Source organism: Porites lutea, chromosome 1 (genome assembly GCF_958299795.1).
Source record: "Porites lutea chromosome 1, jaPorLute2.1, whole genome shotgun sequence".
In the NCBI taxonomy this organism is placed as follows: Eukaryota; Metazoa; Cnidaria; class Anthozoa; order Scleractinia; family Poritidae; genus Porites; species Porites lutea.
In genome coordinates, this window is record NC_133201.1 from 549,024 (window position 1) to 574,210 (window position 25,187).

At 37.4% G+C, this 25,187-nt stretch overlaps 2 protein-coding genes and 1 pseudogene across 3 annotated transcripts; all 3 read right to left on the reverse strand.

The window, feature by feature from the left end:
• Positions 1-1,401: 1,401 nt before the first annotated feature.
• LOC140927397 (uncharacterized) lies at positions 1,402-5,967 on the reverse strand (annotated as a pseudogene).
• A 1,188-nt stretch (positions 5,968-7,155) lies between these two features.
• On the reverse strand, positions 7,156-7,902 carry LOC140927488 (forkhead box protein D5-C-like). The gene has a single exon (XM_073377183.1). The coding sequence runs from the start codon at positions 7,900-7,902 to the stop codon at positions 7,156-7,158; it is 747 nt and encodes a 248-aa protein (XP_073233284.1).
• Positions 7,903-12,795: 4,893 nt separating this feature from the next.
• On the reverse strand, positions 12,796-25,162 carry LOC140941233 (exosome complex component 10-like). 2 transcript variants are annotated; one of them, XM_073390223.1, is made up of 26 exons: positions 25,043-25,162; positions 24,344-24,480; positions 23,956-24,085; positions 23,334-23,453; positions 22,785-22,947; positions 22,187-22,304; positions 21,606-21,681; positions 21,313-21,423; positions 20,710-20,853; positions 20,185-20,375; positions 19,854-20,010; positions 19,635-19,715; positions 19,068-19,135; positions 18,828-18,878; positions 18,518-18,635; positions 18,248-18,313; positions 17,870-17,939; positions 17,558-17,661; positions 17,304-17,384; positions 16,808-16,900; positions 16,303-16,348; positions 15,456-15,532; positions 14,971-15,118; positions 14,414-14,484; positions 13,742-13,812; positions 12,796-13,384 (listed from the first exon to the last, which is right to left on the reverse strand). In XM_073390223.1, the coding sequence occupies exons 1-26, from the start codon at positions 25,124-25,126 to the stop codon at positions 13,348-13,350; spliced, it is 2,613 nt and encodes an 870-aa protein (XP_073246324.1). In that variant the 5' UTR covers positions 25,127-25,162; the 3' UTR covers positions 12,796-13,347. The 2 variants fall into 2 exon arrangements, with proteins under 2 accessions (XP_073246324.1, XP_073246316.1); XM_073390215.1 differs by having other exon boundaries at positions 17,870-17,942.
• Between the last annotated feature and the right edge of the window lie 25 nt (positions 25,163-25,187).

A 25,187-nucleotide genomic window follows, 5' to 3' on the forward strand; every position in this document is an offset into this window, starting at 1 on the left:
ATAAAGTTGTTTAACTATTCCACTCGCCATACAGTTTGTGACTACTACGCATTAAGTCAACATTTTTATTCTCGTTTCAAGACATTTGGTGGTGTTCTTTCCACGTTTGTATCTGATTCACAAGGCGACAAAAATCCCGTGTGAGCTCCCCCTAAAACCTTCTAGTATCGTTAGGGGGCTTGGGGACGAGCATTGTGATTGCCGGGACGAGGACTGGTTTTCACTGTAGCCTGAAATTCATCCGATTGCTTCGAGTCGTTTTCTCCTCTCAACAACTGAGGGAGTAATAACGACTCGAAGTAATCGGATGAAATTCAGGCTAGTTTTCACTGGAGCCTACTCCGCTTTTCAATCTATCCCTTCCCATCCCTCGCTGGTTCATAAGGGCTCTAACGATTCTGACATGTTCTGCCCAGTACCACTCGGACTAAGTATCCCTCGCTCTTGGCCCTCAGTTTCTGGAATATCCCAAGCATGGGTGATGAACAGGAAAATAACTGATATTTGGGATCGACCTGCTCTGATTTTAAAGGTCCAAAATAAGAACGAATGATAACAAGGGATTCTGGGCGAATTACGCAAAACTTCGCACAGACAAAATGCACCAACTACTAGTATGGTTGGTTTGTTCTTGGACTAAAATAGACATCGGTTTCAAGGCGCAAAATATTTTCCATGGTATCTGTGTTTTAACTTTATACAATAACATAACCTTAACCTCTGCACTGGCCCCCGCCTGGGTTATTATACTTTGAAATGAAACTTCACACTAACAGAAAGAGGTTGTGAACAAACTAGCACATGAGTTATGGGGATCTCACTCCGGCATTTCCATAGTTTGCGCTTTTTTGGTGAAAATGATTGCATCAAGTTTGCAGTGAGTCATAAGTTGTCTTACAGGTTCACGAAGTAAAAGTTAACGTCGTGCTCCACTGCACAAGTTGTTTATGAGTTCGATTTTTTGTTGTGTAAAACAAGAATTTACATGTCAATACAATAAACGTAGGAAAGTCGTTAACGCTCCATCTTTGTTGTAGTGAATATTGATTGATTGAACGGAAGTCAATCTATACTGCTCCCAAAAAAAATCGCATTTATTTCATTTCGCACATTCATTTTTATTGAAAAACAAAATCTGTTGTTGTTATTATCATCATTTTTTGCACTATAGACATTTTCTTTCGCTCACAGGAAATTAATGTTCCCTATTTTACAATTCTCATCTGAGTATAATACGACCCTCTGATGAGTCATGACAACCATTACATTGCTTATAAGTCATAGTATCTAACGCATAAGTCACCAAAAAACTGTCCTAAAACGTCTCTTACTTTAAACATTAAAACGTAATTTTTAGCGACCAGCAGTCAGTTTTGTATTGGTAAAAAGACTTCAAAGTCTTTAAAAGCTTTCCTCTCTGGATCGTTGAAGGGCAGATGTGAGAGTAAATGCAGACACGGTGCTCTGTACTTCACTTATTTTTTAAAATCTCTTCCCATTTGTTGGACAGAAGAGTTTCTATGTGAAAACCTCTTTTCTCTAATGTATTTACTTTGGTACAGGGCATAATATTTGATTCACTCTTCCAAACATCGGTTCCAGGCATTTTCAATTCGTCGCTCTTTTCCGATGAATTCTCGTTTGACCATTTTTCCTTTGTAGAATGACTAATTTCTCTATTTCTTCTCGAAGTTCTTTTTCGCTTATAATCACCCCGACTAAAGTCATCATAGTTGACAGGGTTGATGGTCCAGAAGTGTCCTTTGCCATTGGGAGACCGACCCACTTTAACAAAGCAATCATTCAGTGATAAGTTATGGCGTATGGAGTTCCGCCATCCCGGTCCCTTGTTTCTGAAGTACGGATAATGCGTCAGAATATAGTTGTAGATGTCACCCAGTACAAGTTTCTGTTGTGGAGAGCTGAGAATCGCTTTTCCAATGAGACCAATGTATGACTGAGTTGGTTTCTCGTTATCTGTGTTGTAGTAGGACATTCCATGCAGAGCTGGGTGATGACATTGGCTCATATAACCCGGCAATACTGTTAGGATATCTTTATCGCGGTAAAATGAATACCGGTACATCTCTAGACTGATATACTGACCGGCAGAAGAATGATACGGGTAATGAAAGACTGGACTGACAGTAGCTGTACTTGGCAGATAAAAACCGGCCGAAGTCATGTTCGGGAATAGGTTCTCTAACGGGTTCAAAAATAGAGACCGTGATGGTTTGCTCTGTACACTATGTGCGCAGAGATGTGAATGAATCTGACAAAAGAGAACAAGCCGTGATATTGACTTGGAAAGGAATGTTTTTACGTAATTGATTGATTGCTCTTTGTTCTTCACAAACACTGAAAGCCTAGTATTGCCATAACTTCATTTACAGTTTTCAATGCCCATATGAAAAAACGTTCGTGTTGGCTAAGATGGTAAAGTAGCTGTTGCTATCAAAAACGTAAGATTCGAGAGTTTTCCTGGCCAAAAGAGAACTACAAATGCAAGGTAATTATTATTTTTCTTATACTAAGAGCTAATTATTTGTAATTAGCACCACGCCTTGTGTTTGGCTTTTCTTTAAATGTTGTTTGTTGGAAAGGAACAAATCACAGCAGGTAGAAAATAGCTTTTACTTAAAAGGAACAATCACTTTTCAATCCCTAGAGACAACAGCACGCTCTCTTCTGGAAAGGCTAATCGAAAAAAAGAAAACTAAAAATCTCGCCAGAAAAATATTTTGAACGCTGCCAAAAAGTTTAAAAGTTTAGAAGTTATCAAGTAAAAATCCACTAATTCAAAGTGTTAGTACAACACTCCACAACACGCCTTATTCTTGTTTGGTTTTTAAATCCTCCATTGATGTGGCACTTTATGGGTATATTGTTTGACTTTAAAACTAATGCTATAGCCTTATTGTTTCTTAATGGAAGGTTTGGACAAAGAGAGATGATTAGCCTGATTCTAAACAAAAGAACTATTTAATGTTTGGTCCAGATTTAGAGTTTATTACTGAACTGAGGATCCCTATAAGGGAAATATTTTTCTTTGCTTGATAGGAAATAAACTCTTAAAGTGTCAGCCAGTGAGCACTAAAGTTGAATAATTATCCAGTGAACATTTTCACAGCTAATTGAGCATTAAGGAGGGTGAATAACTTTGAGATAAAACGGAAACTGAAGGGAAGTTGACGTAGTGAGCTTTGTATTCAGCGTTAAGAATGAGCGATTGTATAACAATGAACTTTATGTAAACGTATATGGCGTGTGATTGAACGAACATGTTTGATTAAACAGGAAACTCCATTATCCACTTGATGCCTTTTGAGATATTTATTTGTAATCAGTTGTTAGATCGATGAATTAAGAAAACCAAAGAAAATGACATAAGCAAAAAGTAAAGTTGCGCAAATGGTTGACACTGTCTTGGTTAGTAGTCCCGGCTCTACAACCTTGCATTCTTTACCAAAACCTATTTTTTCAAGATAGACATTGAATGCACGCGCGCATTACCCAAAGTCGTTCATTCTAACATGCCAAATTGTTTTGAATACAAACAGAGGTCAAGTTTTAGCAACATTGTTTATGGAACAACGCAGTTGTTATGGAAAACACTAACGTTACTGATTACCCTGAGTGTCCAGTCGTTTCTCTTTCCTTCTCATCCCGGAGTATATTTACTCTTTCATTTTACGTCTCTAAGTGAACAGCTGTTTTTGCTAAAGTTTTCTGCAACGAACCCGACGAACGCACAAAATGGACGTAGTTATGGCAGTAATGTTTTCTGTCAATCGTTTCTTCGATTTCTAGTAAAACAATTGCAAGAGAGAGAGGGCAATTAAAGACAAAAATAAGATATCTCATGTAGTGTTTTAGTTGTCTAAGAGCTATAACTTATGAAGTCAATTATTTATTTAACTACCAGCAATATTAGCTGCTGCTGTCAACGAAGGAAAACTACTACTACTACTACTACTACTACTACTACTACTACCACTACTACTACTACTACTACTACTACTACTACTACTACTACTACTACTACTACTACTACTACTACTACTACTACTACTACTACTACTACTACTACTACTACTACTACTACTACTACTACTACTACTACTACTACTACTACTACTACTACTACTACTACTACTACTACTACTACTACTACTACTACTACTACTACTACTACTACTATTACTACTACTACTACTACTACTACTACTACTACTACTACTACTACTACTACTACTACTACTACTACTACTACTACTACTACTACTACTACTACTACTACTACTACTACTACTACTACTACTACTACTACTACTACTACTACTACTACTTCTTCTACTACTACTACTACTACTGCTGCTGCTGCTGCTGCTGCTACTACTGCTACTAATAATAATAATAATAATAAGTTGTATGAGAGCCTTCCTAACTCCTTCCAATAAGCCATGGAGGGCGGGCCTAGGTGCAGCTTTATTTAGATCAAAATAGAATTCATCTTCTCTTGTTTAAACTTGTTAAATTTGAAAAAGAAAAAACCGGGAAAAGGAACATAGTATATTCACTATTTTGTATCCTAAAGATGATAATTTCATTCTTGTCATTCTTATTATAACCTGGTGCAAAAATACTTCGGAACAGTGTGTGAAAAAGTTTCCCTATTAAAAAACATTATAAAAACTGTTCTTTCTGCCGAATATTAATTATTTAATGTCTAATCGCGATCTTCCTTTGTTCCTACTTAAAGTTTAATTACGATCGATTGCCCGACGTTTCAATTTTATCCCAGATGCCAACATTGTCATCCTGTTGTTAGGAAAAGTAAATAAAGAGTAACAAGATCAAGTATGTGTAAATTGAATATATTATCATAAACGGTATGCAATATGAACAATTTGTTGTGAGTTGGGATTTAAGGAAGAGACGATTTCAACTTATCAAATGATAACTTCCGAAATAAAACGTGTAACACCAAAGAGCCTCTCAGAATTTCGAAGTCTTACAAGAGGAAACAGTATGAGTGAATTGTGTTATGTCAGTAACAAACAGCAAACGAGTGTAGGTCATGTCAGGGTGCAGTATCTATTGAGGGAGTTTTCAGTGCCGCATGTGTTCTGAGCTTGCTCAGACTGATCGTCAGACTCGAATGCTCGATTGCTATTGAGCTAAGGAACAGCTTCCCAAGGTAACTGTTGCTCAGTTGTGTAGAATACAGTTTTAAGCTTCCCGTCCAGTACACACTGATGAGTCAAGCAGTGTCAGGGTTTTCTTTTGAGCAGCATGTTATTACCTCAGTGGAGCAGACGTGCAGGATTGGTTTTGGTTTTTGATGGTGCGCACTTTGATGTAGAGCGTTACGTACGCAAAAATAAGAGAAATTAACAATTCAGTTTCCCATGATTGATTTTGTCAATTTTTTTCCAGAGGAGTGCACCGCAAATAAAACCTGATTGTTACAGCATGCCTAAAAGTAATTTCTTAAATTTGATGGGAACTATACGATTTTGTGGAATTAAAACAATCAATTTGGACCATTTATTGCTTATTGTCCTCTAAATGGAATGAATTTTTAGATATAAAGCAATGAAGTATTTACCTCCGAGCTTTTTCAAAAGACAATACCACGACTTATCTCTCACACTATAAAGTTCCTTTCCCCATTAAAGTCATTCTAAAACAGATCAGTTCCTCCCAGCAAAACAGAACAGCAGCTCACACGATCATGTTTTTACAAAACCACTGCGGGTTTACTAGAATACGTAATCAGTAGTGCAAAAGGCTAAGCTTAAACCACTGAGAGTTCAATCTTTTTGTTTCTTTTTGTTTTTTTTTTTTTTACATCATTCCTTCGCGGCGACTAGACCGTCTGCCCCTCGCAAGGAGTGATTACCTCTCTATTTGTATTTCTCTTTCTCTTTTTAAATTCAACTTGTGATCTTCACCTTTTTTCATCTTTTAGCAATTTCGAAATTGCTCCTTTGAAGGTCGTGGTTTCTATGGACAAATGCTCAATGAATAACTCGTTGAAAAGCAATAATCGAACTAACGATCGCTTTCACTGAGGACTGATGAATCAGTCATTCAAACAAACAAACAAACAAATGCTGAAAACTCGTAATTTCTTGTCACTAAACGTTAGACCAGTCCTGTAATAATAAATAAACAACTAGTTAATATATGGTTTACGAAGCTTGAGTAACATTGATAAAATCAAACAACCTCTTTTGTTAAGTTTCTTGCAATTTCAAGACTTTAAAAATCTTGTACTGTTTCTCAAAGGAGGTAGAATTTGGGGTACATAATGGTGGATTTTAGGAATCAAACATTTTAAATGGATGACTTTTATCTTTATAGCTAAGATTGATGGGGAAATTTTTCTCAAAGTGTACAGTGTTTTTGAAAGGCATCAGTTTCTTCTTTTGCTGCCTATTCATACTCTTTGTCCCTTGTTTCCATGGTAACGAGAGTATTCGGTAAAACCATTGCATTCGCACCTTCCTACAATACAACGTCTTGAATGTTTGGTTTTATTGCATGTTAAGTGAATATATATTTACATATGAAAAGAACAGATTTGAACTAAAAGTCGTTAGCACTGCATCCTGATTAGTTTCGTAAATATGGGAAATCGTAGCAATATTACGGCAACTTACAGTCCATTAGTCGACGTATGTGTTTTTCCCACGCAATAAATATCAGATATTAGTTTTACTTTTCCATCTTGAAATGTTTGTTATTAAACAGTTATAGCTTGTAATAGTGTTACTGTTTTCATTTTCAAACAAGACAGTAAATTATAGTGATTTAAGTTCTTGTAAATACCAAAGGGAAATTCAGACTCCATTGTCCTGCCCTCGCCGGATCTAAACACCAGTATTTTCTGCTACTCTGATTACTTGTAAACGTTAACCCGCAACAACTAGTTACACTTTCGAACTTACTCCAATAATAGCGCCTACTCTATAAAAGTTTTGATTGTGTTTGGTTACTTTAGAATCCGTACTAATCAACGTTCCTTCCCGGCTGATGTATTAGTTCCACACGTCACTTTTTCTTTTGCCATGACTAGAGTATGTTCCTTCCGTTTCTGTGTTGTTTCGCTTTTCTTCTGTATTTTGGCCTGTTTTCAACCTATTGCAGCTAATTGGACAAAATAGTTTCTATATGAAAACCTCTTTTTTGTGACTCACTGGTACCGCGTTCAATGTTCAAATGCATTTTTCTCGATTCATAGTAGCCGATGTCTCTTCTTCTCTCATCTTTTCCTGCATGTTTTTCTTTTGAGCATCTTTCTGTCGTAGAATTCAGTTCCCCATTTCTCCTCGAAGCTCTTTTTCGCTTGTAATCACCCCGACTAAAGTCATCATAGTTGACAGGGTTGATGGCCCAGAAGTGTCCTTTGCCATTGGGAGACCGACCCACTTTAACAAAGCAATCATTCAATGATAAGTTATGGCGTATGGAGTTGCGCCATCCCGGTCCCTTGTTTCTGAAGTAAGGATAATGCGTCAGAATATAGTTGTAGATGTCACCCAGTACAAGTTTCTGTTGTGGAGAGCTGAGAATCGCTTTTCCAATAAGACCAATGTATGACTGAGTTGGTTTCTCGTTATCTGTGTTGTAGTAGGAAATTCCATGCAGAGCTGGGTGATGACATTGGTTCATATAACCCGGCAATACTGTTAGGATATCTTTATCGCGGGGGTGAAATGAATGCATCTCTGGACTGATATACTGACCGGCTACAAAATGATACGGGTAATGTAAAACAGGACTGACCGTAGCCGTATTTAGACCATGAAACCCAACTGAAGACATAGTATTCAAAGGAAGGAATCTGGCCTGTAAAGGTTCTACTACGGACGCTTTTAGATCTCTACTGTTCATAACTAACAACTTGCCAATTGCCGTGTGACTCGTGTGTACATTAGAATATAAATGAATATAGCACGAGTAACTAGTTTTGATATTGGCTTGTAGCATAAATCAGGTTGTTACGTAAACGATAAATGGACGTACATCTATAACCAATGTAACATGCCCATGTTAAATCGCCAACGATTTCACATGTTCATTAAAGTTGTCATCAAAGAAAATAAGAACACTGTTGAATCGTCTAAAACGAACTGGATTCATGATTTCTAATGTAGAAAGCTATATCTCAAAGTTTTCCTTTTCTCTTTCCAAACAGCTAATTATTTGTAATTAGCACCCACGCCCTGCGTTTAGCTTTTCTTTAAAAGTTGTTTCTCGGGAGGAGCTAATCACAGCTGAAAACACTGGTTCCATTTTTTCAATTATAAAAAAATCCACTTAATTAATCCCTTAAGACAACACTTTTAACTCCATTGTAGCAGCCAAACAACTTTACAGAAAATCTAAAAACAACAGGAAACACAAACGAGGAACTCACTGGGGTTATCGTGGCTTGTAGTAAAACAGCATTAATTGTTCTGTGTGTTGATGCGATGGCAACCATCTTTATCCATGTACGGAGCGTGCGTCATAATGATTTACATATGCGCATTTGTGTTCTTTCTTGTAAAAAAGACTATAATCATCTACCTGCCTGCATTTTCCTTTTTGAAGTGTTATTTGTTGTATATTGTTTGCCTTCCACGCTAATGCTGGCGTTATTGTTTTCTAATGAAGAATTCTTACAAAAGCATCCATTCTTCTGATGGAAATCTAAACAATCCGCTTGTTGGCCTCTTGTTTGACGTTCGTAAAGTTAACTCCACAACAAAGTAGTAGGGTGATAGATCAAGATGTTTTTTTTAAATCAATTTTTACTTGTAGTGTTCGCGAGGTTCAAAACCAAACATAGTGGAACTGCCATTGTTTTTCTTATGAACTCAAAACAAACGTTAGAATTAACATTAGTGATAACAAGAAATATAATCATATCAGATTTAAACAGCAATAAATATGAAAGATTGCTTCACAAAACACGTCTCAAATCGCTCGTTCTGGAATAACTTTCCTTATTCGGGGAACAGCAAATCAGAAAACGCAATTTTAATCCTTTAAGCAAAGTACTTTGTTACTTTTCTCCATCTACATGTATTACAAACTTGCAGAAACCAAACTTAGTAAAGAGCTCTTTTCTGAAACACTATCACACATTAATAAGTTTAATTCGTTTTATATAGCCGCTTTACAATGTAGGTATTTTTACTGCATGCTATAACTTTCAGGCGCGGATCCACACCGGTTTCCACTGTTTTACGAAAATCGGTCAGAGTTTTCATAGATAAATAAATTTTCGTGAAAAAAACAAGTTAAAATCCGGCCAATATCCTGACTGAATGACTCAGAAACCCAGGAAAAGCGACTTTGGGGAGTAAAAAAAAAAAAAAATTCACGGGGTGCATGCCTCGGACCCCCCTAGAAGCTTACGCCCTCGACGCTCGTTTTGGAAAACGGTCAGTATTTATCCTAGATCCGCGCCTGACTTTCTACTTAGTCATCTCTGATTTGTGGTCAGCAGATAGTTCAGTTTCATTTTTTTCTTTTACCAAGATAACACCTCATAACGTATTTAGTTGAACGAAGCCCAGTTTGACCAGTTGCATGATGTCTGTGACAGGGAAGCGAAGAGTGGAAGTTGAGCGAGGCGCCCTGGTGTATTGTTGTCAGTACGCAGGAGGCATGTCATACACACGAACCTTCTATCCATGACCCACCTCGCCACGGGTCCCTCCTAGTTAAGTAGTTACAGCATTCTACTAGTGTACGGAAGTTCCTGTCCGAGATTTTTTCTTTGTCCCGTGCTCGTGACATGTTGATCACATCATTTCTCAAGAAACAAGTAGATACACTGAGCTGGTGCGAGCTCAAAAATTTGAAAAAAAGCCGGTTAAAACGGCTTCAATATTTCCAGAACAAACGGAAATATTGAGACACTGATGAGCAGAGTTTAAATGAGTTCAAACTTTTTTCATCATGTCCCAACATCTCACCATTAAATCGAAAGAGAGCTCAAAATCGGCTGTCAACGAAAGTTAATAATAATAATAATAATGTTTATTTCTTATATTGCGCAGTCTAGCATGCGATAAAGATATGATCGAGTGCGCATTACAACACTAAAATCTTAAAGTAATAAATGGCTAGTCCAAATAATGATAATAATAATAATAATTTACAATTTTCGGAAAACAATAAAAGTAAAATATGAGTAAATAAAAGAACTAATAGAAAGCTAATTTAAAAAGATGTGTCTTTAGTAAAACTTTAAAAATGTTCAATGATTGACATTGTCTAATTTCTAGAGGGAGTCGATTCCATACTTTGGGCGCAGCACTTTCAAACGCCCTATCCCCGAGTGTCTTTTTTGTTCTATAGGTATTGTCCATTAGGAGTATGCCCCGGTATGATCTCAACTGATACCGCGAGTTCTCTTTGATTTTTATCAAGTCTAAAAGATATTGTGGTGCGACGCCGTAGATACATTTGTGAACTAGCATTGCTATCTTGAATTCTATTCTGTGGGTAACCGGAAGCCAGTGCAGGTTGATCAGGGATGGTGTGATAGGATCATACCTAGATATAGTACATACCAGCCGAGCTGCCGCGTTCTGCAGGCGTTGCAGCTTACCAAGATGAACAGCGGGCGTACCATATAATAGACCGTTACAATAGTCTAATCGTGACATTATAATAGCCTGTACAATGGACTTCCTGTTATCATATGATAAATACTTTCTAATACGCCGGATGTTATGTAGATGGTAATAAATATTCTGACATATGCTGTTAATATGTGTGGTCATATTCATGTTTGCATCAAACCAAGCACCCAGGTTTCTAACAGAGTAAACCGCAGAAACCTTTACCTCACCTACTTGAAAGTCACTTATCATAACCTTATTTAACTGTGCGCGTGTACCTATAATAAGAAACTCGGTCTTAGCATCGTTCAGCCGAAGTTTGTCTTGGACCATCCAGGTTCTTATGTCCCTGATGCAAGCTTGTAGAGCGTCAACAGCATCCGTCTCAGTAGCAGAACCATCCGGCTTAAATGAGATATAGAGCTGCGTATCATCAGCGTATGCGTGAACGTTAGGGAGATGGGATTCAACAACATCGAAGAGCTTACTTGCGTACAACGTGAAGAGCAAGGGACCAAGACATGATCCTTGAGGTACCCCTTGAGGCAGATCAAAGTCACTCGAATAGCTCCCGTTAATCAGGATTCGCTGTTTCCTGTTTGATAAATACGAGTGAAACCATTTAAGAGCGGTACCTGTAATTCCATACGTCACGCACAGGCGATTCAACAACACTTGGTGGTCAATCGTGTCAAATGCTGCACTAAGGTCTAGCAATACCAAAAGAGTAACTCGTTGATTGTCCATTGCAGCTAGTATGTCATTCTGTATCTTCAATAGGGCAGTCTCTGTGCTATGACCAAGTCGATAGGCTGACTGGAGGATGGGATACAAACCCGACTGAGTAACGTGATCGGTTGTCTGATCATAAACTGCCCTTTCAACCAATTTAGAGAGGTATTGCAGATTACTCACAGGTCTTAAATTGGATAAGGAAGTCCCTTGCTTGGTCTTCTTCAGTCTTGGATCCACAAGGGCCGTTTTCCAATCAGATGGAAAGTGTCCCAAGGAAAGTGAAGAATTCACGACATTAGTGATGATGGGGAGAAGCATATCGGACATGCCGACTACTAAATTGGTCGGCATAGGATCAAGTTGACAGCTTTTCTTCGATGATCTACTGACCAGCTTCCTTATATCTTCCACAGAATACGTATTGAAATGATCAAGTTTCCTATCGCCTGTAAACACTTTATCCTCAGCCACCGCCCCAGGATGAAGAGTACACGCATCAAGCTCTGCCCGAATCTTTGCAATCTTACGGTCGAAAAACCGCCCGATATCGTTGGCTAAGATTGAGTTGTCCGTGTATTCTGGAAAACACAACTCATTCCTAGGAAGTAACAATGATCGAGTGGCCCTGAATAGCTTTCCTTGGTTTTCACTATTGTCGTTCACAAAGTCTGAGTAGAAAGCACGCTTAGCCCGTGTACTTAAATAAGTAACGTGGTTCTTGAGTTTCTTGAATGCCAACAAATCTTCCTGTGATCGTGTTCTTCTCCATCTCCGTTCTGCTTTCCGGCGTCGCCTTTTTGCCTCGGCTATCTCACTGGTATACCAGGGTACCTTGGGCCTAGCCCGCACTGTTTTGGTTTTTAAAGGTGCGTGACGATCAAGAACTTGAGAGAGTGTGGTCGTGTAATCCTCTACAAGTACATCCAAGTCCAGTGGGGTGATGGGATCGCTATTACCTCGATCACATAGCCCTGTAAGTACTACATCGTTCGATAGGCTCTCAGCGTCCAAGGATTTAGTTTTCCTAAACTTTATTATCCTAGTCTGAAATGAAGGTTTACTTATGGCAACATGACAATGTACAGCTGCATGATCGGAGAAATAGCGACAGGCGCGTGGTGGACTCGCCAGAATATCCTCAATCTTTCTTGTTATAACAAGATCCAGGGTGTGACCACGTATGTGCGTTGGCTCTGTCACATGCTGCTCCAAACCGAGAGACTCAAGCAGATCTAAAAACTTAAGTGCATCAGTGTCATTAGGAACATCCACATGTTAAGACAACGTAGGGCCATCACGTGACCTTAATGTTAACGGCAATGTTGTAGGGGTGGGTAACAACAGTCTTACGATGCGGAGAGTTAATTCAGGATGCTGAATGAAGAGGTTTTAATATAAATGAAATCAAACAGACTGAAACTGACATCAGCCAACACCGTTACAAAGGATTGTATTTTTATTTCTATTGTTGTCACTATCACCCAAAATGAAAATACATGGTAAAACATTCGTAAATTCCTTATGTTTGGTTGGTCACACCGAAAGCGGTCGACAATTCAATTCTCTACGCAACCGAAAAATTCTTCGCAAGCGTTTTTCATAATAAGATGAGCTAAGAATAGCGATAACGAAATGTACTGTGAAAGACTCTCAAATTTTCAACCAACGAAGGACTTCCTCAATTCTCTAGGCCTTCAACAAAGAAACCTCGAAACGAGATTGAAGCTACAATTAATGGTCTAAGTTACCATTTTGATTTAAAAAACCTGTCGCAGGTACTCTCATTCACCTTTAGGTGTATAACGACTGTTACAAGCAGTAATCTAAAGTGCATTGCAACAAGAAAGGAAACAAAAAGTAAAAAAAAAAATTGCGGCGTGACATTAACATAAAAATTTGAAATAACCGAAGGTTAAAACATCATTTTTGCTGAAAAACGAGAAATAAAAACGAAATCCTCTTCTTGCGATTTTCATGCGTTTTGTCATCTCCTGGGCCAGTTCTGTTTCTGATTGCCTCGCCTAAAATACAAAAACACAAAATATCAATCATTCCCACTGTTTTATGGATCTTCAGGCCAATGACGACATATGTGAAATGTTCGACGGGCGACGTTTTGGCCAGCGGTTAAACTTGAATGTGGAATTTGATTGGCTTAAGATTGGAAGTTGCACCACGCCATATATCCTCGCAACTGCGCTAACTGAATTACAAGGAGCAGCTCTACTACAGAAGTGGAAGGAGTTTCCACTTGTGCAATGGAAATCTGACTAACAATTTATACATTAAAAGCAATTTTATTTGAACTTTTTTAAAAAAATTACAAAATAAATGTCCGTAACCAAGACATCAGTGGTCATGACCATGACAAGACTTACTTGTTTGAAGAAAACGTTAGATTTCTCTGGCCTGATTTCATATGTACTTTAGACCTTTGGCCTTTGGACTGCTACAGAGAGGTAATAAAAAGAGCTGGTTAGGAAGTAAATAACGAATGTAGGTTTACTGATGTTTGTAGAGAAATCTTCTAAGAGAACCAAGGGAAAGATGTGTATCTAATGAAGACTGATAGACGAAGAAAAATAAACCGTGGATACTTCAAGCCACAATGCAAGGTCAGAAACAATCGATTCCCCAGGGAAAAGACCAACTGAAGGATAAAGCAAAGACAAATGAAAAGAGACGAGGACAGTTGTGGTATCGATCTTGCAAAATGCTGTACAAATTCTAGAAGATTTACTTCACTGTCCTCAACAATTTTTTTGCCTATCAGTTATTTCATGGGTGCAACCTGATAAGACTTTACTAAAATGGACATCAAAGGTACACCTACATCTATAGCTAGGCAAACCAAAGCAACAGTGATGGAGAAAGTATCATGGAAGTTATTGGATAAGAGATGGTTTAGAAGAGGTTCCTGGAGCTGTAACTACCGCCCGCCTGACTGAAAATAATCGATTCCAACAACCTTATTCAGAAGTGAATAGAGATTTTTGGCCAAAAAAGCTATTCTCGACTAAACATTTCACACAGAACAGTCAGTATCTTACTTTAGAGTTGTGTGATGATCTGTACGGATCAAATACAATTGGCTTGTCTTTGGTTTGTTTCTCAATTCCACCTAAAGGAAAAAAAGAAAATGGAACATGAATATATAAATTGAAACTTCAAAATCTATCTCTTCCTTTAAAGAGATTAAGATATACCGTTTTCGACTTGCGGGTACGTGACTCTAAGTTACCTCGTTTGAAGTCAGATTAATAAATTAAACGCGCGCGCGCCCATGTCACATACCCCGAAATTGCTTTGCGCGGTGCAGGGATTTTCATACGAGTAAGAAATATGAATTCACGTCTGGATGACAAACGTCTGGATGACAAACGTCCTCAAATTTAAAGAGGTTTACAGAAAAGTGAAAATTTCATCTGTTTTTTGTCAAAAACTTTCGAGTCTACGATCCAAAAACGTCTGCTGCAGGTCCTGAGCGTTCCGTCCTTTTTAACAGCAATACTAGCTAACGCTGTAAAAAACCCTCCTAAACAAGAACTTGTTTCTTTGTAAGTCAATCCAATCCTACCTATGATACCGAAACAGATGAGACCCTTACTTGAGAACGTTGAATAATCAGCTTCAGAGTATTTAAACGGTACAAAGGTTGAATTCTCTGCAACCTCTCTGTTTTGAGAGGACGAAGAAGAGGAGCCGGCTTCATACGATTCACGTTTTCTTCTTTTTGCAGAGGACTGTCCAGGAGTCTACAGGTTGAGAAAAGAAGACACAAAATATTAAGATTGCTTCTCATTGGGATTTGGAAATCCATCAAACCTAACATCTTAGAATTTCGCTGCAGGCTCGTGTGGACATAGGCCGCGTAAACAGTGATTTTTTCGTGATTTTTTCGCACTGGCCACTGGTTGACTGCATTTACAAAATGAGAATTGATTGTTATTTCTGTAAGATAATATAAAATCGAAAAATAAAATGATACTTGTCTCCCATTTCAACTTCCCGTTTTCTGGATTAGGGCGTTGCCTTCATCAATAAAATACATTCAAAAAGAAACAAAAAGAACTTGTCAAAAAAGAAACTTACTCTTTTTCTTAAGGGCGTTAAATCTTCTTCTGTTTCTGTGTCACCAGCAAGTCCACGTTTTTCGGCGACATTTGGTTCTAACAGAACAACAGAGTGATATAGTATACAGTTCCATCTAGCAAATCAGTATTGATTTTCAGTGTAATGCTTGTCCGTTCCTATTTATTGCATGTTTACTTTTATTCTTAGTAGTAGCACTTTAAATTACAGAGAGTTGAACCCAAAATAATTGCAAGTCACTAGTTTTGTATAATTTGAAGTGATGAAGGCCTGGGACGCCTGGGGAAGGTAACATGGAGAGTGGAGGATGACGGAAAGAAGAAGGAGCAACACACTTCCATCAAATCTGTCCCAGGAGGGACGACTAAGAACAAATCTGAGGTATCACGTCACTTGAAAGTAATTGAAAACAAAAAACAACACAAACGGGGCAACAGAGAAAAAACGACCAGTAAAAAAAATTAGTGACCCGAATTGACCCAGACAAATTCAAACGAAAACAGGGTTTGTACTCTTTTGAGCTCCTCAATGACCTCTTTAAGTTTTCCATGACCTTAGGTTTAGCTGTCACTTTTTGGGTATTTTTTGGATCTTTAACAGTTTAAGAGACACAAACTCTGGTGTCCACCTAAATGTTAAGTCATTTCTCTCTATCTTGAACTGCCCTTGCTTTGTCATCAGCAGTAACTAATCTGCCAAACAAAAGTTAAATTTTCCATGACTTTCAAGGACTGACAATTAAATTCCATGACCTCCCAGACCTGGAAAATGCAATTCTTAAATTCCATGACTTTCCAGATTTTCCAAGGCCCATGCAAAAGACCCTGGGAAAGTAATAATTCATTACCTTCTGTCATTGGTGTTTGAATTGCCTCTCTCCATTGTTGATTTATCTAAATGTTAAAAGAAAAAATATGAACAACAAGATTTTGTATACTCATACTACATTTCTATTACTTTAAAAAGCCAAAAGACTTGCAAAGTTTAATTTTCCCACATTTTACACGTCTATGGGGAAATAAGTTTATTTCTAGTTGCCAGAATTCTTTCCTTTACTGCTTGCCAATCAAATTTTATCTCTGCTTCAATTCTAGACCTTTCTGCCTGAAATTGTTTTGGAAATCTTTTTGGAAAGCCTTGCAAGGTTTTCTGACTTTAAAGTTTTTGTAAGCTTAGCCTTTTTAATAAAGCAGTTGTTGTTTAAATTACCTTGATCCTCTATAAGATATGCTTTGGTTGACTTTGGTTATGTGTTGCCCATCACAGCTTAAAACAGTTTCCATCTTGCAAACTTTGCTGAGAAAGCTAGGACATCAAAGTATAACTAAAACAGGGTTACATGAAGTACCTACCATGTCAACCTGCTGTTGACTCTGAGGCTCCTCAGTAACCATGGTAACAGCCATTCCTTCTGTTGTCTCAGACTGACTCTTTGTTGGTAGAAACTAAAACAAAATGTACAAAAACTATTTAAGATGGGATAGCTGACCACACACAATCTACTTGTATCTAACCCTGGTGTGACATTTTTTTAAAAAATTTGGTCATTGCAGTGAAGCAGGGATAGAAGTCTGTAAGAGGGGCCAAGACCCTCAGCTCTGACATAGCACAGGTTATTCACACCAGGGAAATATAAATGTCCTTCTTTCTCTCACCAACATGTGACACCACTCAAACCCTTTTGTCCAGGCTTTAAACTTTCTCAAAAGTGTAAGCTCTTAGATTAGAATGCACTAATAAAGCTTTAAATTTTAATCTCATTCCCACGCAGGATCCTCTCACACTTGTACGAGCAAGAGAGAGAGAGAGGACCTTGACGGCAAGGTATAGCTTTATTTTACAGCCAACCTTTTTAAATGGATTCTCAAATGAAGCTTTGATTTTCTCTGCCTTCTTTTGTCCATCAGTAAGCTGCTCATCTTCAGGAAACTGAAAAAAAAATGGTCGAAAGATAACAAATGGCTGAATTTGAAGCAGAATCGCAGGACTATCTCATTAAAATTGTACAAAGTGGCCGGTATTGTGGCAATGGTAGGTGCTGCACAGTAACACCAACACCTTAAAACAATAAAATGATACATGTAACGAAAAATGAATAATACCTCAAATAGTGATACTGCTGGTTTTGCTCTAATGACAGCAGGACCTGATGCTATGACTTCAGCAAATGAGCTTGGCGAGGCACTTGTAACTACTGTGGACTCACCTGACAAAATTGAAATATATGTTAGAGGAATTTAGCTTCCTTGAAATAACATTGCTGGTGGATGACCTTTATTGAAAAAACATAATAAAACAGGAGGACTCAGTAAGAACTTAGGAATGGGTCACTGATTATTCTGATCTGATCAGCAGGTGGACCAACAGGGGAGACAGTGATACAAGTTATTATGGAAAGAATAAAACTTACTAACCAGGAAAATATGTCTGAGTTGGCTTTATGTTGACATCAATCAAAGGTGAGTGAGGAACACTGGGATGTAGCTGCTAATGAAAAGGAAAAGGAGTGAGCAAAGTCTTAACTAAAAGTTAAATCCTGATTTAAAATCCAACATGATCAACCCACACTGTAGAACCACAATACTTGTGAGTATAGCTTGGGACATCATCAGCTTGCATTTAAAACCAGACACTGATTCACAATGTGTGTGTGTGTGTGGGGGGGGGGGGGGGGGGGGGGAGAGACTCTTTCTCCCACTGGTTAGGGGTTGGAAACAGCTGCAAGACTAACTGGTTACAGAAGCTAATCAAACAACGCTTAAGATACAAGATAAGCAGAAGATGGTTCTTACCAAGCCATTTTGCTTCGAACTGCTTCCACCATCTACTTGTGTTAAAATGGCAGTGGCAGAAGAATTCTAAAAACCAAACAAGGATAAAAAACAGATATGGAAGCAATGTACCCTGTTGCTGTTGAGTGGTTCAAAGAAGCTAATATTGCACACTGTTGGTGTTTCAAACTGACTTACTTGTTTAAGCAACTGTATAAAATGGTTGGGAGTGAATATGAGCACATTTCCAGAAAGAATGTGATGTTTTTTTGTGTTGGTTGTGGTGGTTACCTTGTTTGTAGTGAGTGCAAGCTCCTTTGCTTGCATGATCAACATGTGTATCTCATTCACATACTGCTTTACAAGTGTAGGAACTGGATTACAACATGCCAGCACACCTTGGGCTTCTCTAAAAGTTGCAACAAAATTGTAACACTAACATGATGTGATTAACCATACTGTGAAAAAAGAGGAAACCTTAAAAAGTAATAAAGTCGGATTTAGTGATAAATGTCACAAAAGGACAATTATAATGAATCTAAAAACTCTAAAACTAACTTATACATGAAGTTAAAATTTATAGCACTTTCATCACTTTTACCTTGGCATAGTCTCTGCAATCTGAAACATTATGTGATTGGGAAGAACAAAGCTGAAAAAAAGAGAGAAGAATTTTCCTTTTTAACCAAACCAGTCAACTAACCAAATACATGTAACAGATAAAACAAACAAACAAACAAACAAACAAAAAATCAAATATTCCACAACAGCTCCAATGCACAGTTTCCTAGATATCAAAAACATAAATGTGTTAAAAATGTAACACAGAAAGTTCCCTCACCCATAACTTTCATCTTCTTCTCGGGCAATATTGTCTCTCCAAGCAAAGAGAAGTCGGAATGTACAGAGCTGTTGGGATAACAAAATGTTTTGTAATTTATCAGGATCCACTGTGATGCTCCTTATTTGCTGTTTGGTTGCATTCTACTCATTTCTTTTTTATTCATGTACCAACATTTCTATTTTATTTTCTTGTTAGTAGAAATGAATGAAGAGGCCTAAAAGATAGGCTCGATTTCTGCCGTCTCCTGGGTCCGGTCTTTGATCCTCCCCGAAGAGAGACTCCTTCGGGGGGATGAGTGCGGGCTCATTTGCCTGAGCAGTGGCTGGTAATCGAGCCTAGCCTAAAAACTAAGTGTGGATTAACTTTAATTTCTACACTAGGCTTTGATTATAAGATCAAAAGTGGCAAAACTGGCAGGCTAGTAAGCGTTGGTACAAGTTATATACAGTGTATGTACAGCAAACCAGGAATTTTAAATCACGGCGTTACAGTACAGTGTGCATGTTTATGAATGAGCTACCCTCCATGCCCTAAAAATACTGTATATTCTAATCAACCTGTCACCTGTTCAGTGTTAAATGTTCGCTTGTGTTTCTCCAGTACTCTCCGATAAGACTCACTTGTGAATAATGGCTTCTCGTATCGCTGAACAGAATAAAGGAATAAGACTTTAATGTTGAACAACATCCTTACAAACAACATAGATTGTATAGAAAAATGTATGACGGTGCCACTTAAATGCAAGGTATATGTTTCAGCAGAACATTATTAAAAGACACACACCTTTAAACATATTTGTTTACTTCTGGAGTACACAGACTGCAACAAGTTGTTATTTGCATTTCCACTTTTTAAAAGCTCATCATGCAATCTGTCATAAATATAAAGCAAATAATGCGTGTCCTCTCTTGCATATCGCACCATCTCATCTGGCAATGGTCTGCAAATAAGAAAATACCATATGAAAAATTACCATTTCCTTTACAATGTACATTGTATAAATAATATTTGCATGTACCCTTGATTTAAAAGAATATGCAGGCCAAACTACAGCTGCCATATGAGGGGGTTTGGAGGTGGGGGAGGTCACACAAGTTAAAAATAGGATTCCAACCTTATTCTCCAATCTGCCAGTTGATATTGCTTATTCGCAGTTACATCACAGAACTTCTTTAGCAGGAAAGCCAGGGAATATTTGCCATAGTTTAACACTCGGGCAGCTTGGCCTGTGTCAAACATGTTCACAACATAAATACCAAAATCACGTTGTAACCAGCCAATGTCCATGTCAGCCCCATGTAATACCTACCAGAATTGATAATAATAATAATTGATGATAATTCAGGTTAGCATGACAAAATTAAAGAAGTTTGTCATACACTAAAAAATCAAAGGTATCCTAGCCTGAAGAAATAAGAAATAAACCAAACACTGACACAGCCATACTGAGAATACAACATATATAATAATTTTCTGGTAATGACTTATTATCGTCAAGGCCTACTGATCTGCAGATATCAACCAAAAAATGTAAAATCTAATAGTAACAAGAAAACCAAACCCTCACACCCATTTGTTGTAATGTTTTTTGTTGTATATTATTCTGCACACATATTAAGGATAACTGTTTTGTTTGTACCTTGAGTATGTTAGGATTAGTAAAGGAGTCATTTAGGATATGCAACTCATGTCGCAGCTCCAGTGTATCAATAAGATAGTCATGGTTCCTTGTGGATATTTGCATGAGACAACAGAAACCCTGGAATGATCTGTATGAATGAGCCTAATAGAAGAAAGAGAAGTAAATTTTAGTAAATCTTAATTAAGACAGTTACAATATTAATTAGAGTAAACATACAGTTTAGTAGAATGTCAACATGTCATGCAAAAACCTAGCGTTTCTTTAATAGTATTCACAAGTTTCAGGAATTTTTTTCCCATCCATCTTCATAAGTCTGTACAATAACATACAGTACACTGTATAACGAGTTGCTTAGTGGTAGATTCAGACTTTTCTAAGGTTTAATCTTAGGTTATCACTTTCATAAGCTTTTTAATGACCACAATATTGATTTTACAACATTTCCATCTTCTATAGCTTTTTGAGGAAAGGCTTTAGTGAGGTTAACTAAAAGATAGAGAACAATATCACTTAAGTATTATATTATTGGTTTGGCAATTTATAGTGTGTTTCACATATTTATTTTAGAATACTACCTAATGTACACCATTTAGAACACACCTCCAAATCAACGGCAAACTCAGTAACTGTGTTGAGGTGCTCACTCAGCTCTTGAAGCAGTTCTGGAGTATCCACAAAAGTGTAGGGAGTCTTGTCAAAAACCTCATACAGCTGAAAAAAACAAACAAACAAAAAAAACAAAACAAACTCATTACATTATTAGTGATTTATCAGATACCTAACCTACCATCAAAACAGTGACAATTATCAGGGAGGCTTCTTGGCTACAGCAAAAGACACCATTACTGTTGTTAAAATTTACTGATCATGCCTGAAATACATGTACTACTTACTTGCTCTTTGTGGGGCTTCATTTGAGTCTTGGATGGTTCAAATACTTCCAGTTCATACTGATAGGGGTGTGCCGTGCTATGTTGAAGGAGAGATAAGAATTCAGGGAAAAATGTTATTAATATTCTTTCTTACAGATGCCTATACTTTAACTAATCACAAATACCATCTCCATGAGACAGCAAAACAGTCATGTCACTATGATTCCGTCATTTAGTCTGACAGTAACTTGATACAGTTAAACCTCTCCACAATGGCCACCTTGGGGACACAAAAAAGTGCCTGTTGTAGCGAGGTGGCCATTTGTGGAGGTTTGACTGTATACTGTTGGTAAGTTAATTAGACAGTCTGTCTGTTGCTCTGTCAGTAGGTTAGCTAGTTGGTCATTAAGGCTACCGTAATCATTATCCTTAAATTTGGCAAATAATCATCCATTCTGTCATTACCATGTCAACAGGGAATTTTTTTTCTTCTTTAAGTTAGCTGTTTAATTTTTTTTCTCTTTTTAAATTAAATTTATCATACATAATGTTTTAAAAGATGTAGAGTACAGTGTAAATTGCAAGTTATTATCATTGCTTACCAGTTCACACTAGATCTATTCTGTCCTTCTCCTCTCATTCTCTCCTGGTGAACAAAATCAGCAATAACTGATGGAACCAGTAGATTTTCCGGTTGAATGCTGCTCGCACTTTGTTCCACTAAAATCAATAACAAACAAAGTGTATGTACTTCTTACTTCTGTCACTCTGTAGTAGTAATGGGAAACCTTTTATGTGGAATATTGTTCAAGGTTCAAATTTTTCTTTGGTTTAAAAATTTTCAGACCGGGTTAAGATTTGTTTTCTTTGGTCTCATATTATGGTAAAGTATCTATGACAGAAATAAATCAATGCAAACAGGTTTGACAATTTTCCAGCCAAAGAAAATTCAGATTGCAAAATGTAGATCATGTAAACAAAACTAATAAATGGCTTGTAAAACAGGAGAACAGTTAATAAACACAAAAAGCATTAGTTTCTAATATTGATATCACTATAACTTACTAATTTAAGCTAGAGGGGTGGTTACCAGTTTCCTACCTTGATTTACATAAACAACACAGTCTAGACCTCAAAATCAGTTACGCTATATTTGCTCTACTGAAATGATGTCTTCACATCGATTTTTTTCATACTCACCCATTTCAAGTGGTCGCAGTGCATTAGGTTTTCTTTTGATGACTGGAATAAAAGGAGTGTTACTGTTGTCAATCTTATCTTTAAATCTCAGTTGTGGTCGCTGAATGTTCTTGGCCATTAAAAAACGGAAATTATTGGAATCCTTATTTCCTGGAATATTTTGCTGCAAGTTTAAAAAGAGGCATACTTATAATTTGAAAAAGATATACACTGTAATGGCTTGGTACTGCTGCATTACTTAACAATGAGTCGCATAACAGCATAATACATATACTAACTGGCTGACCACTTCATCACCTGGTCCAATGAACTATTGGTTCATCACTTTGTACATTGAGGACTAACACAGGAGACAGAATGTAATGTATGAGGACACCTGTTACTTATAGACCTTGAGTGAAAGACCTTCCTAAGCCCAAATGAGTGTTATACGCACTTGACTGATAATGATGATGACGAGGGCATCTTGTTTAGACTGCTATTACTTCTCCCTTATCACATGCAGTATAATGACAATAAAATAACAAATTTCTCGACTCAGCTCAGCACCTTTTTCCTATTCCAACTGCACACGACAGGTGTTCCTTGTTGGCCAGGTGCGCCAGTCACTGTTTGGTTTGTTACTTTGGTGGATTTTTTAAGACCTGCAGCTTCATCAAGGCTGTTATCCTTGAGAAACAAAACACACTTTAAACCATGCACTAAGCAAAAATAACACAATACTTAGATGCTTAGGATTACACAGTTGAGCATGACAGACAGTCTATGTATTAAAGGGGGTTGTATTTGAGCGGTTGGATATTCCCAACTAATTTCACTTGTTTAAGTGTATATTATATTACATTGTATAAGGTGAATATCACTGTACAGTGGTGTGTCCCAGCCACATGACAGAGTTTGCAAGGGAATTTGAATGTTTGATGATTAAAGAGGTGAAACTGACACTCCCTTTTCTCTCTAACAGTCATGTGATTCCAATTTTCCTTTGGTTAAAACATCTTTGGACAAATTTTACGTTGGTCAATATTTATCTCTTAACTGTTATCACCTAAAGTAAACTTTAAATTTACCATGAATATATGAGTATTAGAGAGCCAGCATGCTGAAAATAACTTTGGAAATACCTCCAAAAATAATAGTGCCATATTCAGAACTTAAATCTAACACTCACCACTCCTTCAAGAATAATATCATTTGCTTCCACAAGACTATCAAGCAGCTCGTCACCATCTGGTTCAATACCATGTGTGTCTGATGGCCACTGACAATGAACTCTCCAATGACGAAGCAAATTACCTATGCTAAAATACAATACACCAAACAGAAAGCAATCACGACATATTACAGGGTAGAAATATTTTAGCAAAATATCTACTTATAATGTCTATTATATCTACTTCATTCTCTACCCCCATGGGGTCATTCAAATTGTAAGGAGGGGGGAGTTGTGGGTGCAGTTATGTATGTCATACCGACAATATTCTGAAGAACACAATAACAAAAAAAATATTTTGGAATAAATTAGCCATACTAATAAACATGCAGTGTTTGTGGCTTACTTGCTAAGAAGTCTCACTCCTTGAGCCGTTCTAAATTCTCTGAAATCTGAGAAGCTGTAATAAAAATCATGGTCTTCCCCTGCAGCTGGCAGATTGCCAGCTGATTTAATGGCTTGCACTATAGACGCAAACGATTCCTGAAAGAAGCAGTAAAATCCAATGTAATTTTACTTTGAACAAATGGAAATTGTAAGCTTATCTTTCATTCAACACACACATTCTAAACACTTGAGATACAACAAAAAAATATTTTCACATTCCCATTTCCTTTTCATGCTTCTTCTACCTTACAACACACATGCAGGTGTAACCCAATGTCACTTTGAAACTTAAAACACTTTACAGACTGGAAACTCAAAGCACTCTCTAATAATTTATTACATATACAGTATCCATTTGCACAGCTGATACTCTTATTTTGCATGATCCTTAAAGAAAAGGAATGTTATCGCGTTTCCAAGATTGACTCGAAAGCCTGTGGAAAATGAACTGTAAAAAAACCTCCTTTAGCGAGCCCCTTTTTTGCTCTAGTTTTACTGATAAAGTCTTAAATGTTTACACTTCACTATTTCAACTGCTAGCGAATCAGCTGTGAACAAACCATGCTAGGTTCATAGTCATTGACTCGGAATGTATTCAATAAACGAGAAAGACAAACCAATAAAACGATAGACGGCTCTGAAAACTTAATCTAAGCACCTGAGTAAAAGCTTTTAGCTCTCCGATTCCAGGTAAAGAATCCGTAGTTCTTTCTGCATCTTCCACGTCCATGCTGTCCGCCATTTTAGAAACCCACAAATCCTTGCGCGCCTTTCCACTTACAACCAGCTCCCAGGACTTCTCT

Excerpts from the sequence above, each read along its gene's own strand:
- LOC140941233 (XM_073390215.1), bottom strand. The coding sequence starts at position 25,126 with ATGGCGGACAGCATGGACGTGGAAGATGCAGAAAGAACTACGGATTCT. Across the intron at positions 18,314-18,517 it reads TTGCACTCACTACAAACAAG|AATTCTTCTGCCACTGCCAT; the intron begins GTAACCACCACA and ends TTTGGTTTTTAG. Across the intron at positions 17,662-17,869 it reads AACTCAGACATATTTTCCTG|GTGAGTCCACAGTAGTTACA; the intron begins GTTAGTAAGTTT and ends CAATTTTGTCAG.
- LOC140927488 (XM_073377183.1), bottom strand. The coding sequence starts at position 7,902 with ATGAACAGTAGAGATCTAAAAGCGTCCGTAGTAGAACCTTTACAGGCC.